The following is a 22,730-nucleotide window of genomic DNA, read 5'->3' on the forward strand; positions in this document are numbered from 1 at the left end:
AACCATGACAGACTTTATTTTTTTGGGCTCCAAAATCATTGCAGATGGTGACTGCAGCCATGAAATTAGACACTTGCTCCTTGGAAGAAAAGTTATGACCAACCTAAAAAGCATATTACAAAGCAGAAATATTACTTTGCCAACAAAGGTCCATCTAGTCAAAGCTATAGTTTTTCCAGTAATCACGTACGGATGTGAGAATTGGATTATAAAGAAAGCTGAGCGCCGAAGAATTGATGCTTTTGAACTGTGGTGTTGGAGAAGACTCTTGAGAGTCCCTTGGACTGCAAGGAGATCCAAGCAGTTTATCCTAAAGGCAATCAGTCCTGAATGTTCATTGGAAGGACTGATGTTGAAGCTGAAACTCCAATACTTTGGCCACCTGATGCGAAGAACTGACTCATTTTAAAAGACCCTGGTGCTAGGAAAGATTGAAGGCAGGAGAAGAAGGAGCGACAGAGGATGAGATGGTTGGATGGTTACCGACTCAATGGACACGAGTTTCAGTAAATTCTGGGATTTGGTGATGGACAAGGAAGCCTGGCGTGCTGCAGTCCATGGGGTCGCAAATAGTCGGACAGGACTGAGCGACTGAACTAAACTGATATTCTTTCCCGGCTTGTTGAGTTTCGGTCTGAGATTTTTTTCCTAAGAATTATTCAGCAAGTTTTTTTGGTTCCGCGGAGAAGCGCTTCGGCAGATTTCAGGCAGCACGGAATGATGGCCGGGCGAACCCCTGACAGCTGGTCTATTCACTGGGTCTGCAGGTGGGGTGGCGGCTGCTCGGCGTAGGCAGGTCAAGGAACGATTGTTTCGCAGGCTGCGGGTCACACCTTAGCCAGGACGCTGCTTGTCGCAGACAGCACGTTATACTTACTAACCCTCCCGGTCCTTCCTAGCTCGGGCCCGGCAGTGCAGTTCTGCGCAGGCGCGGCAGCCGTGCGACATCCGCCACTTACGGCGGAAGCGGTTTGTGCTGGGAGTTCGTGGCGCGGTGCAGGGCTCTTAGGAACGAGCGGCTTGGGCGCGGGTAATCAGCTCCCTTTCCCCTTCCCCCCACCTCTTCTAGGTTCTGGGGAGTACCGCGGAGCTACCGGACCTGATGCGGGCGCCCGGTCGCGGACTGTCCCATCCTGCTCCTCTGCAGCTCGTGGTGCTCCCGCGCCCAGGTGGGGGTGAGGGGCGGGGTCGGGACTGGGTTGGGCTCCATCCTGGCGTCTTCATTCTTCAAATCTCCCGGGTAACTCACGGTTTTTCTTGTTTTCCAAGACTGGTATCCGGGGAGTGTGACTTGCAGGGTCCGCCATGGAGCCAGAGCAGATGCTGGAGGGACAGACGCAGGTACTAGGAGGCCCTGGATTTAGGGTGGCAGTGTGCAGCAAGGAAGAGTGGGTGATGCCTCTGTGACTTGTGTTTTGTTTTCTAGGTTGCAGAAAATCCCCACTCTGAATATGGTCTCACAGACAACGTCGAGGTAACTTGCCCAGTTCCTATGCCATATCCTTGCGTCTCTTAAGAGCTGCAGAAACTTGGGATCCATTTTTGCTAGGTTGCTTTGCACAAGGAAAACTTTTATCATCATGAACCAAGTAGTGTCATATTATGGGCAGCTTATTTTATTAGCAGCACTAATGCTTCGTGGTATGTAGACGTACATATTAGCTGAGTCCAGAGGTTGAACTTTGAAAATGATATAGAGAAAGAAACATATATTACTAATGGAGATTGTCAGAATCGTTTTGCTTGGTGGCTGTTTATGTTCTCTTGGAATATTGCAGTGGAAAAACTGCACATTACAATTAGCAAACCCATTGTTTTTGTAGCGGATAGTGTGCTGGTGAAGTCAACATTTAGTCAAGGTTGATATCTTTGCAGAGTTCATTAGCAGGAGACATTGGAAGCTGTAACACAGGTGGTAGACACTGGTTTTGCCTTACATGGTTATCTGAATTCAGAGAGTACATGTGCAAAACCGTAAACAAAAGGAGGTATGCTTTTATGAAGCTTTTTCCTGCAGGTATTAAGAGGTTACTCTCTGAAAGAAGAGGTTACTTTGTAAGTGAAAGAATAAATGCCAGAACAGTTGAATTAACCAGAGCTAGGTGGGATTGGTTAGGAATATAGAGAAGGTGTGTGTGTTTTATGGGCAAAAGAAAAACATCAGTAATAAAGTTTGGATAAATGAGGGCAGGAGCATTTCCAAGTACAATAATAATAGTAATGGCTACTAGTATTAGCGCTAAGTAACTTTTGTGTATTTTCTGTCTTGCAAGGCTCAGAGAAGTTGACTAACATGTCTAAGTTCACCAGGAAGAAAGTGAACTGTGTTTTAAACCTAGGCAGGCTGACATTTTTGAGGTGGGATTAAATTATATTGCTGATCTTGATCAACTCCAGAATTCCCTATCATGTGGAGTGACTTCTCTGTGCCTGTAAATTGCCAGGATTATTTATTGGTTTGATATCAGGGTTAAGAGAATTTGAATCTTCATGATGCAGTTTTTAATTGAACTGCTACGCTGAATCAGATGAAGATACTCTATGCCACTTAGTGTTTTAGTCATTTAAGAGGATTGTTTTTAGGCATCAGTGCAGTCTTTTCCTGTTGGTGCTTGTATTTGGAGGTAGAGCCATGATTCAGTGATACCAAATACATTTTTTCAAACCTTCAGACCAATTTCCATAGTACAGTGAGAAAAAAGGAAAGTGGAGTGAATGAATGATGATGCTACATTCTTTGGTGATTGGTTTTCTTGCTTCCATAATTTTAAAATGCCTGTTCTTTTATGAGTTAATGGTGATAGTAAAATAATAATTATGTTTGTTGTTATGAGGTTTTACTTGGTAAAATAGAGTTAACAACCTTATGTTAGTCCCTTCTTTCAATATGTTATTGTTAATTTACTTGTTTGTGATATCTCAAAGTCTGGAAATCACTGTTCTACAGCTGCTGCTTTTCTTTCTGGAATTCCATTTTATTTCCATTATTGGCATATAATTTTTTTGGTGGTTGCTTTAGGACTTGTGCAGAAGTTTAACTTCCCACAATTTACCTCCAAGTGGTATCTTTTCATGGATGGTATAAGGACCTTACAACAGTATCCTTCCATTTTCTCTCTCCAGGCCTTTATACTATTGTTATCACATATTATATTTCTGCATATGTTATAAATCCTGCAATTGATTGTTTTTATTTTTTCTTTAAAAAAATCAATTATCTTTTTCATTTTAAATTTTTTAAATTGTTTACTTAACGTTATAGTTACTTTATTGCTCTAGAAAATTTAATTTTTAAAACCATCAGATTACATAATGATAATGAGTCTCTGCCCCCTCCACAGTCAACTGTATATTAATGGGCTTCTCTAACTTAGTAGATAAATATTTCAAAATTACAGAAATAGCTGGTTACAGTTGAGCTATCAAGTAACTATCATATTTCTGTGGATCAAAAAGTTGAATAAAAAGAAAACTGATGTTACTGATAAGTCACTGAGTGTATTTGAGAAATCCAGGTCACATACACAGAAGAAAACTGGTTACAAAAACCATTACATTACTCAGTATTAGCATTTTGCAATGTTTTAAGCAGTTCCGATCATGCAGCAGTAATAAAGATCAGAATGAATTTTATAAAGGAGTTGATGGAAGCTCACCAAATGTATTAAACATACAACTCAATCACAGTTGGATTATACATCCAATTCCCCCAAACTTGTCTCTGCATTGCAAAATAGAAATCTATACTGTTTACCCCTTAATTCCTCCTCTGGCCCCATTCCCAATCAATAACCTTACATATAAACCTTTCTATTAAATCTTTTAAATCAGATTTGATGGGTGAGTATACATAATCTTCATTATTATTTTAAAACAGATACCAAGTTTAGTCATATGCTAAATCTTCAGTTGCATTCCTTTCAAAAGGCGTCTGCACTGCTGTAATTGTGAAAATTTAGGCCTAGGAAACTGAGAAAACTGTCAGTCAAGAATCTGATCTAAGTAATTCTGTAAACTACTAAAACCTGTGTGCACATTTCTAAAAAAAGGAGGATTTCGTATTTGAGAAATGTTAACTCAATGGTCTCTGAAAGGAAAACTGTCTTGACTACTGCTCTCTAATGTAAAATGCTAGGTGACCACAGATATTTACCCAGTTGGCTAACAGACAAGCTTACAGTGGGACCTTTAAAAAAAAAATTTGAAGCCATAGAAGTAATTATGAAAATAAAAATTTGGAGGATCATAGCATAAGATACATATAGAATTCCTGTTTTAATGATATATCCAAAATAAATCTGTCCTAACCAAGGAGCACTTGGTTGGTTCAGAAAAAATTTGAAATTAAACACAGTGGGAAGTGTTCTTAAAATCACCTAAAATTACTGAATGGCAAAAGAATACTGTCTTAAAATATGCTGAATTTACATGTTAATATTACTGTAATCAACTCATGCCAGATACAAATTAAGGTTACCAATTAGATGAAAACAAATTTTATAGCTATTTTTACAAGAGAAATAGGTGTACTTCATGATTAAGGCACACCAGTCTAAAGAACTTTTGATGCATTTGTCACAAGATTTAAACTTACTTAACCATTAACAACACAGTACAGTAAAGTTCCTCAGTATTTAAAAGTTTGATTTAGCATGCTGGGAAAAGGATTATTTTTCTTTTGAGATGCATTTCTGTAAATTGCATTGAGGTCAGTTTTACACCTGGAATTAACCATCTCTAACGGAAGTACCAGCTGCTAATAATACTCATTTAGATTACATATAACTTAGCTGGATGTTAAACTATGCAATTGTTCGTGCTAGTCTGCTCATCAAGGCAATGCTCTGGAGACAGAGTCTTCTCACAAACCCTGGGCAAGCAGGTTTCATTATTAGATACTCAACAACAGCCCTCAATTCTTTGAGAGCGGTATTGAGGAGTCTATAGTATATAAAAAGCTGGAGCAAACTTTCTTGGTTACTAAAAAAGCGTAAAAACTGTAGCAGGCATCAAGATTATTTAATGACAAGCAATGAATTTCAGAATATTCTGTTGATTAGTGCTTAATTTATGGAAGAGAGGTCTCAGTAGAGAGAAACTATTTGAACCCTTTGCACTAAGTGCCTTTTTCCAGTATGTGGCAGCTTGAAGCCAAGAGAATAACAAGACGGGAGCATATTCATTGTCACGGGAGGAATTGACAAAGATGAGAGAATACAACAGGTAGCGCCAGCAGTCCCCTAACAAAGCTCGGGCCAGGAATGCTCTGCGTAACTGGAAGCGAAGTCGTCTTTGGTGCAGCCTCAGAGCCCTGGTCAGAGCACTTGCCAGCAAAGCACGTTGGTAACAGCTTGCCGCTTCACGCAACCCAGCAAGAGGCAGAACAAGCAAACAGGACAGTAAACTGGACAAGCCAGAAAGCCACATTGTTGTCTTCAGTTCACTGGCCGTCAAGAATTGCACTGTGCCTGCCCCTTGGGGGCCGTTTGGGGAATTTATGCACTATTGGAGTCCCTCACACACGTCTGGGATGCTGTCTGGCACCAGCAAGATTTCCAGAAAGACCAAAGGCGGAACTGCAGAAAGAGGCCCAGCAGGGTCAGCCTAACGCCACCCGCTCCAGGTGATTGTGGAGCCCAGAAGTGCTCCCTTCACTTCTGTCTAATTATCTCTTTTTAAAAGAGATTTAAACATTAAGAGGAAGGAGTCATGTTTATCCATATAGTTATCGTTTCTGGGTTCTCCAGCCTTTTGTGTAGATCCAGCTTCCCATCTGGCATCATTTCCCATCCTCCTGAAGGGTTTTCTTTAACGTTTCTTGTAGTGGAGGTCTGCTGGTAAGGAATTCTTTAAGGTTCTGAATGTCTAAAAAGGTATAATTATTTTGCCTTTGTTTTGAGGTATATTTGCTGAGTGTAGATATGCTTCACTGTCTTCTGGCTGATGTTTCTGATGAAAAGTGTTCTATTACTACTCTCTTTGCTCCTGCATATTTAAATGTCTTCTCTTTGTGCTTTTAAGATTTTATTTATTACTAGTTTTAGATAACTTGATTTTGATGTGTCTTGGCATAATTTTTTGTTGTAATGTTTCTTGTGCTTAGGATTGAGTTTCTTGGATCTTTGCATTTAGAGTTTTAATGATATTTGAAAATTCAGACATTTCTTCAAATATTTTCAAGTATTTTGTTAGCTTAATTTACTCATTCTTTCCTCTGTCTTCTTAAACATATGGAATATATTATAATAACTATCTTAATGGCATTGCCAATGCTATCTGTATCATTCCTGAGTCTGTTTCTGTGAATTGGTTTTTCTCTTCATGGGTAGTTTTTTCCTGCTGCTTTATCTGTCTGGTAATTTTGACTGAAGGCTTTGCACTATGCACTTTGCTGGGTGCTGGTGCATTTTTTTTTGCATTTCTTCAAACCTTCTTGAGCTTTGTTCTGGGACATGGTCAAGTTATTTGGAAACATTTTGATCCTTTTGAAGTTTGCCTTTAAGCTTTTTTAGATGGGACCAGATTAGCCTTTGGCAACCCACTCCAGTTTTCTTGCCTGGAGAATTCCATGGACAGAGGAGCCTACACTCCATGGGGTCACAGAGAGTCAGACAGGACTGAGTGGCTAACCGACTAGCCTTTAGTTCATGCTTAATTTCTCCCTTGTGTATTCTGCCCAATGCTTCATGTGTCATGAGGTTTTCATTCTGTGTCATAGGATGCTGAACTACTCCTGGCCTGTGTGAGCTCCGGGGATTGTGCCATGTACTTCTTCCAAGTGGTTTTCTTCCGGCCTTGGGTAGTTCCCTCACACTCATGCTCTGACTAGTACTCACCTGAAGACTGGGAGACAGTCTCTTCCTCTCTTTCTGATTAACCCCCTTCTGTGAAATTGTCCTCTTAGCACTCTGCTCTGCGATTTCTAGTTCCCTTGGTCTCTGATTTTTCAACTCAGTCTTCTCAGCTTAGGGAGACTGCAGGGCTCTGCTTGGTTCCTTTTTCCTGGGTATCATTGTAGGTTCTCCAGGCAGGATGCAGTAATCCTGGCAATCATAGGATTCACCTGACTTTTTCCCATTTTTGTGGTCACTGTTCTACACTCTTAAAAGCTTCATCTCTTATGAGTGTGTGTGTTAGTCTGGATATACGTTTGACCCTTGAACAGCACAGGTTTGAACTGCGTGGGTCCACTTAAATGTGGATTTTTTCCAATAGTAAATACTGTAGTACTGCATGATTTCCAGTTGGTTGAACCCAAGGATGTAGAACTGTAGATATAGAACCGCAGATATGGAGGAGCCAACTGTAAGTTATAGGTGGGTTTTTGGCTGGGCAGAATGGGTTGGTGCCCCAAACCTTCATGTTGTTCAGGGGTCAGCTGTAAATTTTTTTAGATTAATTTAGGATTTTTGACTTTACTAAAATTAAGCATTACAGTACATAATAAGTATTTAGTGAATGTTTAAATGATATAAATGAGAGAACTTGTTAAGGACCTTATTATAGGCTCTATTAGAGTTGCTTAGGTATTGCTGTTTTTTGTTAAGGTATCGGGATGTCATGTAAATGACTAGTTTTTATCATATATTTGTTGCAATTTACTGATGAACAAGAAAGTTTCTTAATTCATGGGCAAATAAAATAGCTAGTCCATTCATTAGTGTATATAATTATTTTTATGTCCAAAAATTAGACTGAAAAATCATAAGCAAAATTAGACAAGTTATCTGATAGTTCTGGCAAATGTTTTGAAAAGCACTGTATGTATGTTATATGCTTAAAGTTTTTTCTCAGTTTTTACAAAATAAAATTTTCTTTAAAAAAATTAAGTACAGAAAAATTGTTTTTATGATTATTGACTCATTTATATCCAGTTCTAGTATGATTGGAACAAAAGTTCTTTAAATAAAAGTGCTCTAAATAGTGTTTTGTCTTTTGAGATAGCCACTTATTTCTAAATTTCTGAAATGGTAGATTTTCAGAAGGCACAGCTTTTAGTAAAGCCATTTTTGATACTCTGGATATCAGATGAATCTATATGAAAGACTCAAGTTTTCACATGGGGATTCTTAGGTGAAGGAAGTATAAGTCATCATTTTCTAAACATTATTTAAATATCACAGTAATGATCTTTCCCATATTAGTCATGTCTTCTGTTTTTTGGCTATTTTTACTTAATATTTTTCCTTAAATTTACTTAAAAAAAATCAGATGCATTTATTTTAAAAAGAAACATAAATGGAAAAGCATTCTCATTGTGGTAGAGGTAACTATAAAAATGAAAACAGGAAATACAAAACAGAGACTACAAAACAGGTAATAAATTTTAGCTAGACTCTGTTGCCTGTTGAAGCCTCTGAGCCTTAAACCTGTTCCCTGTCTTAAGAAGGGAGGTTAGCAAGTGTTACAGAAGTGTTGGAGACATGTTAGTATCAAACTGAGACTTTGTCCTTGATATTATCTGTGATGAAAAAATTGAAACAGGACTAGTTTTCTCACTGTGATTCTGTGCTACTTAGTGTCATGTCCAGATTTTTTTTGAAGCACACTGTAAGAAGGTATTCTCAAAGAAAAAGTACTTATTTTTGCTCCTAAAAAAGGCAAAGAGAGAAAGTAAGTGTCGGATATGGAGATACGACGTTAAAAGGATGAGATATAATGGTGCCTTCAGAAAATTCTTGAGTGACATTTAGAAATGGGTCTGATTTTATTTTGGCAGAGAGATTTGCAGTTTTAATATTTATGCATGTTTTTTTGAATTCTCTAGAGGATAGTAGAAAATGAGAAAATTAACGCAGAAAAGTCATCAAAACAGAAAGTGGATCTCCAGTCTTTGCCAACTCGTGCCTATCTGGATCAGACAGTTGTGCCTATCTTATTACAAGGACTTGCTGTACTTGCAAAGGAAAGGTAAGATAATAGTGTCTGTCTGCAAATGGGCTTACCAGAGAAAGCAAAATAAAAACTTCCCTGGTTGAAATATCATTAGTAATGTGTAGTTATTTCTTTTACTGTATAAGAAACTTCTAGATACTAAAGATTCTTTAAAAAGAAGTCAGACATAACCTCAGTTCAGACATTGTATTTTTCTACTAGTCTTAGATCATGTGCATATTTGTAATCATGGTATACATGTAATTTTATATCTCGTTTTTGAACATTTAGGTCCAATTTCCTTTATTACTTCTTTCATTTCTTTTTGTTTTTGTTTAATTACTTCCTTATGATAAACACCCAAGAGTTGGTTTACTATTTCAAATGAGATGACTATTTTTATGGTGTTTGACCCATAATAATATATTTCCATTGAAAAGTTTATCCTTAAGATTCTTCCAGTGTCATCATAGCCTTAACTACATGTGTGTTATAAACTTTTTTTATGAAGTTGTTTTAATTTACATTTTTTTGTTAGCAAGAATACAATTTTTTCTCTGTTATGTACATGTTTTTTTCCCTGGTAATTCTACCTAAATTATTTTTGTATAAGTAAATCAATAAGAAAATTTTTTTGTAAGTTAAATTAGTCAATATTTATTGGGTGTAACTGGCTTCCAGGTAGCGCAGTGGTAAAGAACCTTCCCTCCAATGCAGGAGAAATGGGAGATGTGGGTTCAGTCTCTGGGTGGGGAAGATCCCCTGGAGAAGGAAATGGCAACCCACTCCATTATTCTTGTCTGGATATTTTTCTCAACAGACTAATAATGAACACTGTAAAATTTCCAGTATATTGGAAATTCTAAATATTACTTTAAATTCTAGAAGCCTAAAATTTGAAAAAGTTTTAAAGTAATATTCTATTAATAAATGCAAGTTTTTGCATTTATTGTAAGGCATTTTAGCAAAATAATCCATCAAATTATTATGTAACAAGTATTATCTCTGTCTAGTTAGCTCAAAAGGCTGTTTAAAGTGCTAAGAGAATGTTTAGAGATTGTTGTAAATCAGTTCTAAATATGCTTTTTTATAATGGAGTTTAAAATATATGGTCCCCCAACTTTTCATCTTTGGACCTGTTTTATCAGCAAAAAGTACATATGTAAAGGTGATAAACGTGAAATAACATTTTATTAAAATTTTTTTCGTTTTATTGAGAAAAATATACATCACTGTTTAAAGTATACAGCATGATGGTTTACCACATAGGTTTAGTTAACATCCATTATCTCATACATAGATACAATGGGGAAAAAAAACATCTTTTTGTTATGAGAACTCTTAGGATCTACTCTTCTAACAACTTTCTTGTATATCATATAGCAGTGTCAGCTATGGTCATGTTGTGCATTACATCCTTTGTACTTATAATTGGAATTTTGTACCTTTTGACTGCCTTCTTCCAGCTCCGCCTCCTACCCACTGCTTAATTTTAAAATATGTTTAAGGGACTTCCTGGCAATCTAGTGGGTTAAGACTCCGTGCTTCCAGTGCAGGGGGCACAGATTCAATGCCTAGTCCAGGAACTAAGATCTCATATCCCATATGGCGCAGCCAAAAGAAAAGAGATTTTGTGGAACAATACATTTAACGCATCTAGAATGTAAATTTCTAAAATTTGGATTTCTTTTCCCTTACAGACCACCAAATCCCATTGAATTTCTAGCATCATATCTTTTAAAAAACAAGGCACAGTTTGAAGATCGAAACTGACTTATTGGGAAGAACAGAAAAATTTGGTTTCTACTGTAGATTTACATGATTAAGAGGCAGCTTTAATTGCCATGATTCCCCCCACCCCACCCCACCCCACACTTTTTGGAAGAATAAGAACCTTCAGGACAACAGAACTTATTTCGGAGTTGCAGAAGAAGACATCATTTCCCTTATTGATTTAATCACAAACTTATTTAATGAGTGTGTTCCGTGCAATTTTTTTTCAGATTGTCTTTAACTTTGTTTTTAAAATGACCTTCAAAATAAACTGTTAAAACATCATTATTTTACAGTAGTTTTTGTTCTTATGGCAAATATTTTATGCGGTTCAATTGTTTTCATGTGTCTTGCTCCCATGTGTCTTAACATGCTGCAGAGTTTTACAACAGTGTGAAAATACACCATAGTCAATTAGAATATAAAAAACTCTCAGCCAGTTTTTCTAGTGTTGTTCCTGGATCTCCCAGAGAATAGGATTTGGGCATCTTCAGTTTTTAAAAAATGTCATTGGTGATTCTAACGCACAATAAATTTGGAGTGTTGTTATAAGTACTGCAGAGGGTGTACAATATCCTTCAGTGCTATCAACCTTTATGGTATTAATATAATAGTAGATATCATTTATTATAGTTCTACTATGTGTTAGGCACAGAGCTATTTTATTTAAATTATCTCTAATGTAGCAACTCTGCAAAGTAGTAGATCTTGCTATTCCGATTTTGCAGATGAAACTGATTGGGAGAGGTTAAGTGACTTGCTCAAGGCCACACAACTGGTAAGTGTTTGAATGGGCATTGAGACCCAGTTCTACCAATGTGTTGCTGATAGCTAAGTGAGAAGTTCTTGGGCTAGTTAACATACTGCTGCTTTTTGCAATTAAAAAGCTAGTCCTTTTTTTTCTTTCAGGTCTGCTCACTTTGTCCTGTATGAAGAAATTGAGATAATGCGCTAGCTCAGTAAAGAGAAAATTGTCTGCAGAGAGCCAGGCAGGAAGAACATTCACTAGAGCACTGGTTTCTTAACTGGGAGTGATTTCACACCTGTCTCCCCTCCTTTCCCAAGGGACACTAGGGGATGTCCAGAAACATTTTGGTGTCATAACTGGAGTAAGGTGAGATTCTACTGGCATCTAGTGGATAATTGCCAGGCACACTGCTAAATATCTTAATGCACAGACAACCTGGGTGTCCCACGCATCCCCCCAAAATCATCCAGCTCAAAATGTCAGTAGTGCTAAGGTTGAGAAACCCTGCTTTGGAAGCATGTTAGAGACATGCCTCCAAGCTAAACATGTGAAGGCAGAGTTAGAAATGTAATGCTGACATGGTATGTCTTCTAGTTCTCTTTAATACAGCAAAAACTTATTAAAGTTCTCTTTAATATAGCAAAAAAGGAGTGACGCTTGGGGAGGTGATATGGTTTTGATGTATCTATGTGGGTTGATAGGTCTGAATGGGATAAACCTGGAAATACTGGACTCATACACTGCTTATAGTTTTTGCAAGTATTAATTTCACTAAATTTATTTTGGTGATTTGACTAATATGTTAATCTGCCTTTTTTTTTTAGTGCTATTTTCATATTTGAGTAAGTACTAATTGGGTAGTCTTTTATTAAAATATAGTTTTAACAGTCCAGCGATTCACATCAGAGCCACTTGTGAAACTTTTCATATATAAATATATACATAAATATATTAAAAGTGTAAATAGAAATTAGATCTGTTATGTATCTCGATGCATTCCTGGACTCTGGAGAGCCTGATGCAACTGGGATAGAGCCTGGGCTTCTCAATTTGAGAAAAACTCTAAGGCATTCTCATAGCACCTTTGGTTAGCGACTGCTGCTGCTGCTGCTAAGTCGCTTCAGTCGTGTCCGACTCTGTGCGACCCCATAGACGGCAGCCCACCAGGCTCCCCCGTCCCTGGGATTCTCCCGGCAAGAACACTGGAGTGGGTTGCCATTTCCTTCCCCAATGAGTGAAAGTGAAAAGTGAAAGTGAAGTCGCTTAGTCGTGTCCGACTACTTAGAAATAATTCAGTACTCCCCCTAGCACTGTATTACTTTTAGTGTTCTATTGAGTTATCTTCAAGATAGGGCTTAAATTATTCAATCTTAAAATTGATACCTTTTTCAGTAAGGGCTGAGAATAGGGGTGTCTTTTGCTGGCAGCGCACATCCTGCTTATCAAGTACCATGTGCCAAGCACCATTCTAAATGCATGAGTTGTCATTTAATCCTCAAAACGCTATGATGGAGGTTTAATAACTCTTAGGTGAGAAAAGTGAGATTGAATTAACTTGCTTAAAGTTACAGGGGAAGTAAGTTCAGGGCAGAGATTCAAACCGAGCTTAATGCTGTATTGGCTCCCTCCCCTTAATGCTGTATTGCCCTCAGGTGTGCTTAAAATTTTTCCTTGGGAAAAAAATCAGTCTGTCTTTATGTGTGTACAATAGAAGCTCTCTTATCTGGTTGGTAGATTAAAAGGAATCATAATAAGGAATCATAAAAGACACTGGATAGTATTTTTTTTTTTTTAATCTTAATCTATTATTGGTAATATTTTTGATTTCAGCCATTGCTCTTGGTATGGGTTCTTTGATTGGAATTCTGTATTTCTTCCACACACCACTCCTATAATGTATGCAGTTTCAGATTTTTTGAAAGTAGAGTAAGATCTTAGACATAAGATCTTAACACCTTAAGGCATTAAGTGTATAATGATCCTTTCTTCATGAGTTTTTTCTCCTGCCTTTGGTCATCTTGTCTGCCTCTTATGTGACAGTTGTTTTTATTGAGTCCAAAGCATTTCACCTAATTTTTGTACTAATACCTTTTGCATTATGTATTTCTATTTCATTGGCTTATGTAATACTTTATTAAATTATGTAATGGCAGTACCTTGTACATCTGGTATAAATAGGTTGGAGAACGTGATTAAGCCTTGTTAGTGATGCGCACACACCTGGGAGAAGAGTTGCAACAATGTGAATTTCCTAGGTGTAATCTACTAGTTTTAAGAATTCAGCTTGTGGTGGACATGGTTCAGTGTATTTTCTATGGAGATGGAGAACATCGCTTTACTCAAGTAAGCTGGTTAAATAGGAATCACTTAAGCAAGCTTCTGTTATACTTTGAGGAGGTATTTCATGTGTAGCTGACAATTTTACTATAGAAACAATTCCTACCCTTTGATTAGTAAGATAATGTTTAGGAAACATTTTACAATAATAGAGTAAAAGTACTGTATCCTATAGAGTGAACTTCTTGAAAAAGGTGGATAAGTGAGAGGACCAGTATAGTAAATCAGGAATAGATTCCTGGAGGACACAGAGGCCTTAAATTGGAAAAACAGGGACTTCCCTGTTGGTCTAGTGGTTAGGACTCCATGCTTTCACTGCCGAGGGCACAGGTTTAATCCCGGTCAGGGAATTTAAGATTCCCACGTGCTGGGACCAAAAAAATAAAAGTTTTAATAGAAGGAAACTAAACTGTCTTCCTAATTCTGATGAGCCTATGGGGAGAATATTGAACCTTTGTTTAAATAAATCTCATTTAGGAAAAGGTATAGGAGATTTTGGGCTTTCCAGGTGGCTCAGTGGGTCAAGAAGCCAACTGTAATGCAGGGGACACAGGTGACGCAGATTCAATCCCTGGGTCAGGAAGATCCCCTAGAGTAGGAATTGGCAACCCACTCCAGTATTCTTGCCTGGGAAATCCCATGGACAGAGGAGCCTGGTGGGCTACAGTCCAAGGGGTCACAAAGACTCAGACACAACTGAGTGCACACATACACCATAGGAGATTTTAAGATTGATAACCTCCCATTAGCAACATGATAGAATGGTTGTAGGGACTGCATTAAATATTGTAGCCAGGTATGTTCCTGGACTGGATTCCAAAAAGGTATTAACAAATAGGCCTGATACATATGTCTAACTATAACAACAAGGGGAAAAAGATGGATGGTGTAAATGACTACTTCTGAGAATCCGCTTGCTTAAAATCTCTGGATTTAAAGTAGGTGATCTAGGGAAATAGATCACCGGAGCTAAAGGAGGCAGTCAGTAATGAATAAGAATTTTCTTTATAAGAAAACTCGTCAGCCTTCAGACACTTTAAATCTTTTGACTCAGTTTCTCTGTTTAATTTGTTAATCCTAAATAATTAACAGATTTGTAGAAAGCTCGATGTACAAAATTTACTCCAAAAAATTGGAAATGAACAAGTTTTCATCTTGTGGGAATCATTTAATATGTAAAGATTTAGCCTAGTGTCGGGTACATAGTAAGGGTTTAGTAAATATTCCTTATGAAGAATGGTTTCTAAAGAAGAAAAGGGCTAAGTCAACTGATACTAGGTTATAGGGTTAACTGAAATCAAAAGAGCATCCTTATGCTAAACTCTTCTCTCAAACTTCATTTTTTCAAAACCCTGTGGGAATCTAGAGTATTTTTCTGGTAAAGAACTTCAGTAATTAGAGGGCTCCTCAATCTAGCAGTTGTGTACAAAGTGAAAGTGAAAGTCGCTTAGTCCTGTCTGACTCTTTGCAACTCCATGGACTATACAGTTCATGGAATTCTCTAGGTCAGAATACTGGAATGGGTAGCTTTTCTCTTCTCCAGGGGATCTTCCCAACCCAGGGATCGAACCCGGGTCTCCTGCATTGCAGGTGTATTCTTTACCAGCTGAGCCACAAGGGAAGCCCAGTTGTGTATAAGATTTAAAAATGGTCAGTTTAATACTGCCATATAAGCTCCAAAAATCAAGCCTAATAAATTCCTTATTTTGGGGTATAGGTAGTATACATATATGGCACAAAGTTCAAAAGATACACAAAGATGTACACTGACTGTTAGCAGTTTGTTGTATCCTTCTAGAGGTATCCCACGTATATGCAAGTGTGTGAGAAGTATTTGGTTTTACACAAATGATATCATAACCTTACACATTGTTCTGCAATTTGCTTTTTGCATTTCTTTTGGCACTCTTTCCATACCAGTATATGAGAGTATCTTATTGTTTTTATCCATACATATGGATATATCCTAAATTAACAAGTATCATTGACAGATACTGTGTTTGTTTCTACTTGTTAGTACAGACTGATGCAGTGACTCTCTGACATGCTATTTCAGAAGATAGTTATTGATGTTGGGCTCTAGGTGTCATATTTGTTGAAGTCTGTGTTGAAGTCTGAAGACTATTAATGAAGATTTCCTCCTTGCCCTTTACTTTGGATGATGTTTATGGAGTGTCAAACCCAAATCCTTGGTGGATATAATGAAATTGTTAATATGAAGTGTACAGTATTGCCAAACAGGCTTCTAGGATATCAAGTATTTTCCATTTTATGGATCTTCCTTAATTTAGAGGCTGGGGCTAAGTGAGCAGTTTCAACATCTCTTTCAAGAGTTTATCCTTGAATAAAGTTGCCAGAATAAGATGGACAAGAGGAGTAATAATGGGATATATTGAGCATTCTAGAGATAATAGAAGATCCTCTAACATTTGACTTCACTTGGCATTGTGGTCTTTCCTGAGTTTGATCAGTAAGAAAAATCCTTTGAGGAAAGAAGCCTCCAACTGAGCATTTTAATAGGGAGGATGCTTAATTTTGGATTAGATTACTAGTTTGGAATGAGACCTAGGATTGTTGCTAGGAGCAGAGGATAATGAGAACACAAACATTTACAAAGAACAGTTTATAAGTTGTTTTCAGGTGCCTTACTTAGTGATTCTCACAGGCAGTTAAATATGACTGCTGTTTGCATTTCACAGATGAGATAACAGGGTTGAAAAGGTTAAATTACTAGATATCCATAATCACACAGCTGATGAGTGACAGAGCAATCAATGTTCTCACACCATATAAACCATATCAACTATTTCCTTTTCTTGGAATTTACAATGAAGTGTTTACAATTTCATCAGTTATCACGGAGTTTTGTCACTTCAGAAAGAGTACCAGGGAATCGGCTTCAGCCCTCCTTTTTCTGTTATCCCTAGATTGACTACTTGGTATGTGTACCCCCACCCTCCAATATTTGAGCAGGTTAGCGGTGAAGTGAGAGGGTTAAAAATTGAATACAGAACTATATAGAGTGGAGGTTTTTTTCTTTTTCTTTTTTCCAGCTTAAAAAGTGTATAAAAAGGTGTGAAAGTCAGAGATGTTCCAGTAATGGACCAGGACTGGGATCTCAAGCAAGATCCATGGAACTTAAAGTCAAAAAGGTGAGAATAGAAAGTGTTAGTACCTGGAAAAAAAAATTCCATTACTATGACACTAGGAAAACTTGAAAATTAAGCACAGTCGTTTGCTTTGGCCTCTACCACGGATCTGTTTAGTGTGAATTTCAGATATAACAATGTTATAGTTTTAATTCCAAGTCTATCATTGAAGGCATGCGATTTGCTCTTACTCTCTTCCTAGTTTTGGAATGGTCTACTCCATAACATTTTCTTGGAGGTCCAAGATATTCTACTTTACTGTGATTATTATATAATTTTAAGGTAATTCTTTCTGACACTTGCGGTGGGATTTAAAAGATAATTGAGGGTTAGAAATAATGTTTGGGGGGTTAGTCGCTAAGTCGTGTCTGACTCTTGCAACCCCATGGACTATAGCTGGCCTGCCAGGCTCGTCTGTCCATGGGATTCTCCAGTCAAGATTACTGGAGTGGGGTGCCATTTCCTTCTCCAGGGGATCCTCCCAACCCAGGAATCAAACCCGGGTCTCCTGCACTGCAGGCAAAGTCTTTACCAACTGAGCTATAAGGGAAGGCCATCTATTAGGCTCTTTGTATTTATTAACTCATAACCCTAGGGACACACCTCGAGTATTGTTATGCCCATTTTATAGATGAGAATAACTGAGGCTAGCTATGTCACGTTGTAGCCCAGGTACAGAGTTAAGATATGCACTTACATAAACATAAATCTAAACAAGACAAATACCACGATTAGGTGGTGAGGGTGGCCCGGTGAAGCAACAGCACCATTTGCCGCACCACAGGCACACCTGCTTCTACAAATGAATTTCCCAACGTGGCCACAGACTTGCGTGCCTAGGAGTGAAACCTTGGAGGGTGAGCACCCACTAAGGGTTCCTGCGTGTGGCGGGGCAGACAGGGGACTTTCCACGTGGAAAGCTGCCCCGTAGAGCCCTCGGTGCTCCCGGTTTAAGGAAGTTGGTTGGGGGAGGGGGCTTGCCCTGCGGCTGCGTCCTGCTCCCCGAGCCCTCCCCCTCCCCCTCCCCGCCTCTGCTGCCGCTAAACCCCGGAGAGCGGAGCGCGCACGGTGAGATTCCTCGGCGGGCCTGGCAGCGGCTGCTGGGCATGCTCAGTGGGCAGGACCCGTTAGAGTGGCGAGTAAGGAAGCGTCGGCTCTGCTCGGGGCTGCCTTCCCCGGTTCAGGCCCCGGCCCTGGGCTTTTGTGTGCGCAGAGCCGCAGCGGCCGCCGCTTCCTCGCGGGGCCGCCCGACCCCAGAGGCCGTCTGGCCTGTCCGGTGTCCGCCGTTAACCTCGCCGCGCGGCCGGAGGAGGAGCGGGGCGGGGCGGGGCCGGCGGGCCGGCAGCCGGGCGGGCGGGAGGGCCCGGCCGGGGGTGGGGGTGGGTGCGGGGAGTCCCGCCGGGGGTGGGGGGAGGGGGCGGGCGTGGAGTCACGGGGGTGGGGTCACCGGCGGTGGCTCGCGGAGGCCGACCGGGAAGGGAGGGGGCCGTGGGGGCGGCTCGGCGGAACCAGCCCCGGCTGGGGAGCAGCGGCGACTCCGGGGGCCGGGGCCACGGCTCTGCGAGCTTCGGCGTGAGGCCGCCGCGGGCCCCGTCTTCCGGCGGCCGCCCGAGTTTGTGGTGATTGTTGCCGCCGCCGCCGCCACCGCCCCGGCTGCCGTCTCCTCCTCCTCCTCCTCCTCCTCCTCCTGGGCCGGGCCGATCCCCTCCCCGCTGCCGCCTCCTCCTGGGCTGGGCCCGCGGTGTCTCGTCCCCTCGCGGAGCCGCCGCCGCCGCCGCCTCATTCATCCTCGTGCACCATAGGCGGCACAGGCACCAAGATGTCCAACCGAGTGGTCTGCCGGGAAGCCAGTCACGCCGGGAGCTGGTACACAGCCTCAGGTAGGGCCCCAGGCCGGCCGGCCCGCCCGCCGCTGCCGCCGCCTGGCCCGGCGCCCGGCCGGCCGAGGTCGGCGGCCCGGCCCCGCGCGGCGGCGGGAGGGACGAGGGCGCGGACGGCCGCCGGCCGCGGACCGCGTGGGGCGGGAGCGGGCGGGAGGCCGGCCTCGCCGCCTCCCCCACCCGGGCGGCATCCTGCCGGGCAGCCCGGGGCCGGCCACCCTCGCGCTCTGCCGGGAGTTGGGCGAGAGGGAGAGTTGCCTCCTCGGCAGCCTGCGCCCTCCCTCGGGACCCGGCTTGGGCAAAGAATGTGCTACCCGACCGAGCCTCCTCGTCGCCTCCTCCGGCTGCAGGGAAGCGGGTGGCCGGCCGCAGCCACCCTGGGGAGGACTGTTCACCCGGCGCCCGAGCCCCGCTTCCTCCGCGCGACCCTCCGGCCGCGGGAGGGACGCGCCTTCCTCCTCTCCTCTCCTCTCCCCTCCCCTCCCGTCTCCTCTCCTCTCCTCCCCGAACGGCGCCCGCGCGACCTGGGGAGTTCTCAGCCTCCCGGGTGCTCCCGGGCTCTGCCCGCCCGCCTCCTGCCAGGCAGCCTTCGCCCTCTCCACTCCTCCCCCGACAGTTGAGAACGGGAGGCCGCATTTCCCCTCACCTCTTCAGGTGCTTTGCCGTCTTGAGAGGAGTGAAGGGTAGTACTTTTTCACTTGCCAGACTGGAGGCAAGGTCTGGGCTTGGGAGATCTGGGAGAGGAGGCCCTTTTCTGGGATTTGCAGCTCAGCCCGTTGGGGGTAGGGTAGGAGTACTGGTAAGCAGGGGCTTGGGGTGGCCTCCCAGCTCTTTTGTCAGTGTTTTCATTGTTACTGTCATTCACGAAAGGGGCAGCTGGAGGTGGCATCAGCGCTTTTCCTGAGCAGCCTCTCAAGCCTCAACACCGAGCAGGTGCTGGAAATAACGAACGCGGTGGGTTAGGTTTTGAGTGAATTTAATCTTCTGTCGACTCTGTCCAAAAACATTTTAGAGCTCTTTATGTAAGAGAGTGTAGGGACTTTCCCTTTAGTAAAGCTCTGCTTGGAACGACTGTGTTGGGGGATTACTTTCTGGAGTCACATTTCTGTTAAGTTGACAAAGTTCCATTGTGATTCCTGAATTTTCAGTCATTTGGTATTGGCTTATCAATAAGGAGACCCAACTCTTTAATGTGAGGCAGATCATGTTTTCCTTTGCAAATAGTTGGGTTGGACAGTGACATGGTTTGTGAGAAGACAAAGATTTGCAAGATAATTCATTTCTCTGAGGTTGCTAAGCTCTCTAATTAAATGCATGCACTTTACTGACTCACTGAAAATTTCCTGTGTTAAGAAGACACAAAGGATTTGCAGGCCTAACAGGTAGCTGTAGTTTTGCATTAAGCAGATGACTTTTCATGGTTACAGTGGCTTCCCTCATGGTCTCAAAGTACTTCACAAATATTTCATCAGGTCTCACAACCTAGAATGTCAGCTAAGCTTTTCTTGTTCCGTTTATGCAGATGTGCCCATGATTCTGTACAGACCAGTGGCAGAACAGGAATGGGAGTCGCTGGCTCCTGGGTTTGCCCTCCAATCACTGCACTATTACTATTACATTTATCAATAAATAATAGTCTTTTCAGGGTTGTAAGTCACTGAACGTTTTTTCTTCAGTGTATTCTGAAGCGCTGCAGAGTCTCAGTTTTCACTTTCATGACCATCTTTTGGTTAATTTGTCTTCTATACCTTTCAGAAGTGTTTTAAACTTCTTTTGTAGTTTGCATTGAAATGTGGGCAAATGATTCCGGAGCAATTTTTATAGGTTCTTGAACATTCTTTTCATAGTAAAATAAGGCATAGTTCACACTGCAGACTTGAAAAGACTACTTCAATAATCTTCTTAATGTAAGAATTCTTTAATCTAGCTCAAGACATTGTGTTCTTAAAACTATCAATAGTGAACTAAAATGGACAACTTAAAAATTTTTTTTAAACTATATTCTTATTTCTCTAAATTCTGAATGAAATCAATGTCATTTTGGTAATGTGAGTTGTCATGGAGAAGTTTATTGTTAAAAAAAATTCAGACCATGTGTCGCTTGTGTGTGTGTGACTTAAGTAATAATTAAGGGTGAATTTAAAGCAATTTAGTTTTAAAAGCTGATTTCAGGTTTTAACAATGATTAAAAATATAAGTAAATTTTGACTTAATCTAGTGATCCCTAGACCCCAGTGTACCTAGATTGGTAACACTGACCATTGGAAAAATTTTACTTGTGTTATTGTTGTTCCCTTAAACTAGCCCTAAAAGCATATAATAGGAGACTTGTGCTTTTGGATTGTCATTCTGTAGTTCCTACAGCATTCAAATGATTGTGTCTGTAGAATTAAAGTGTTCAATTATTGATAAAAGAGATAAATAAAATTTGCTTCATTTATATAGCTAGTTCAGAAAGAAAAGTGTGTACATACATATATGTGTTTTGTATATATAACACACATCTTCATTTTAATTTACACCTTGCTATACGCTAGATCCACTGATAGACGTATCAAGTATTCCCTGCGCTCCAGGAAGATAATTTGAAGTAAGTAGTAACTCAAGACAGCATGTAAATATCAGATAAATTGAAGCAGTGCTTCTAGGAGCTAGGAGGAGGGTGGAATCACTTCAAAGGATTTGAATTATGCTTGGAAGGAAGGGTGTTTGGGTAGCTTTGGAAAGGGGAAAGTACATTGGGGAACACCACAAAGATACAGAGGCAGGTGAGTATAAGTAGGTCAGTTTAATAAGAATGGACGCTTCTCACAGGGGTGTGGTTCAGGGACCCGGTTGAAGCTAGGGTATAGGTGCCTATGCATTCATAGGGATTTCACTTACGCAATGGGCAGTCAGGACCAGTGCAGAAGTTTCTGAGTGGGGGACTGATACACAAGAAACATTTTAGGAAAATTAATCTCATAGGACGGTTAATCCTCACTTCTTTACTGATGTACAGCAGGGATCAGCAAACTCACAGTGCCTGCTGTCCAAATCCAGCCTGTGACCTTTTTTTTTTTTTAATTTTTATTTTTTGGTAAAGTCCACTGGTGAAGTATGGTTTTTAATTTTTAAAGGGTTTAAAAAAACAAAACCAAGAAGTGCAGTAGAGACTGTATGTGGCTTGTAAAGCCTAAAGTTTTTACTATTTATTGGCCTACAGAAAAAAAATCGTTGACACATTGTGTATGTTAGTGGTTCTCAATGTGACCTCCTGATCAGCAGCATGATGACTGTACTCTGTATTTGTTTCTGGGTGTGTTGTATCTTTCATTTGATTGTTTCAGGCCCTCCCTTATCTTCTGTCTGGACAGTTGTAACTCTCTCCTAACTGCCGTTCTTTCTGCCAGCTTGATTCCCCTTAAGTCTGTGTTCTGCATTGCTCCCTGGATAATCTCTCTGACCACATAATTTCTTTGCATAAACCTTACTGGCCCATCTTGCCTGTTGGATAAGGTCTAAGTCCTTTCATGACTTGGCATCTTTCTATCTCTTGCCACTTCCCCCAGTCCCATCCTAGTTCTCCCTTTTACTACTCTTAAGCAATGTCTAACAGCTGTTCATTGTTTCTTTAAATGCACTATGCTGTTTCTTATCACTGTGTTTTTATTCAAGCTGTTTCCTCTGTTGGAATGCACTTCACCAGGATAACTTCTAATGTTTTAAGGACTCAGATGTTAGCATCTCTTAGCCTACCCTGATGCCTTTCCTCCCGCTGTCTGTTTTTGGTGTTCCTTTGCGTTGCTCTGTTTATCTCTGTACTTTTACCTTGTTATCTGTGCGTGTGGTCTTTTGTAAGATGATGAACTAGAAGCCAGGGATCACTTTCTACTAATTTTTTAATACCCTAAGTTCTCAGCTCTGGTTTTGTACAACTTAGTAGATATTCAGTAAATATCGGAACAAGTGAACGTTAAAGTACTTGTC

The 22,730-nt window shown here is 40.8% G+C and overlaps 2 protein-coding genes and 1 pseudogene across 5 annotated transcripts in view; 2 read left to right on the forward strand and 1 right to left on the reverse strand.

Annotated features, from left to right (window-relative positions):
- Positions 1–930: 930 nt before the first annotated feature.
- On the forward strand, positions 931–10,932 carry DPY30 (dpy-30 histone methyltransferase complex regulatory subunit). 2 transcript variants are annotated; one of them, XM_061155651.1, is made up of 5 exons: positions 931–1,030; positions 1,270–1,341; positions 1,427–1,474; positions 8,768–8,910; positions 10,575–10,932. In XM_061155651.1, the coding sequence occupies exons 2-5, from the start codon at positions 1,306–1,308 to the stop codon at positions 10,645–10,647; spliced, it is 300 nt and encodes a 99-aa protein (XP_061011634.1). In that variant the 5' UTR covers positions 931–1,030; positions 1,270–1,305; the 3' UTR covers positions 10,648–10,932. The 2 variants fall into 2 exon arrangements, with proteins under 2 accessions (XP_061011634.1, XP_061011635.1); XM_061155652.1 differs by having other exon boundaries at positions 1,030–1,169.
- Positions 4,803–7,362, reverse strand: LOC133064231 (transmembrane protein 33-like; annotated as a pseudogene).
- A 7,034-nt stretch (positions 10,933–17,966) lies between the features above and the next one.
- Positions 17,967–22,730, forward strand: part of MEMO1 (mediator of cell motility 1) — a 116,297-nt gene continuing 111,533 nt past the window's right edge. Inside the window, exons 1-2 of one of the 3 annotated variants that reach the window (XM_061155653.1) lie at positions 17,967–18,020; positions 18,684–18,761. In XM_061155653.1, the coding sequence (XP_061011636.1) occupies positions 18,701–18,761 (61 nt within the window). In that variant the 5' untranslated portion in view covers positions 17,967–18,020; positions 18,684–18,700. Of the gene's footprint in view, positions 18,021–18,402; positions 18,762–22,730 lie in introns of those variants that run through there. The other 2 variants (XM_061155655.1, XM_061155654.1) reach the window with 2 other exon arrangements.

The sequence above is a fragment of the Dama dama genome, chromosome 11 (genome assembly GCF_033118175.1).
Source record: "Dama dama isolate Ldn47 chromosome 11, ASM3311817v1, whole genome shotgun sequence".
NCBI classification, from domain to species: Eukaryota; Metazoa; Chordata; class Mammalia; order Artiodactyla; family Cervidae; genus Dama; species Dama dama.

Excerpts from the sequence above, each read along its gene's own strand:
- DPY30 (XM_061155651.1), top strand. The coding sequence starts at position 1,306 with ATGGAGCCAGAGCAGATGCTGGAGGGACAGACGCAG. Across the intron at positions 1,475-8,767 it reads GTCTCACAGACAACGTCGAG|AGGATAGTAGAAAATGAGAA; the intron begins GTAACTTGCCCA and ends TGAATTCTCTAG. Across the intron at positions 8,911-10,574 it reads GCTGTACTTGCAAAGGAAAG|ACCACCAAATCCCATTGAAT; the intron begins GTAAGATAATAG and ends TTTCCCTTACAG.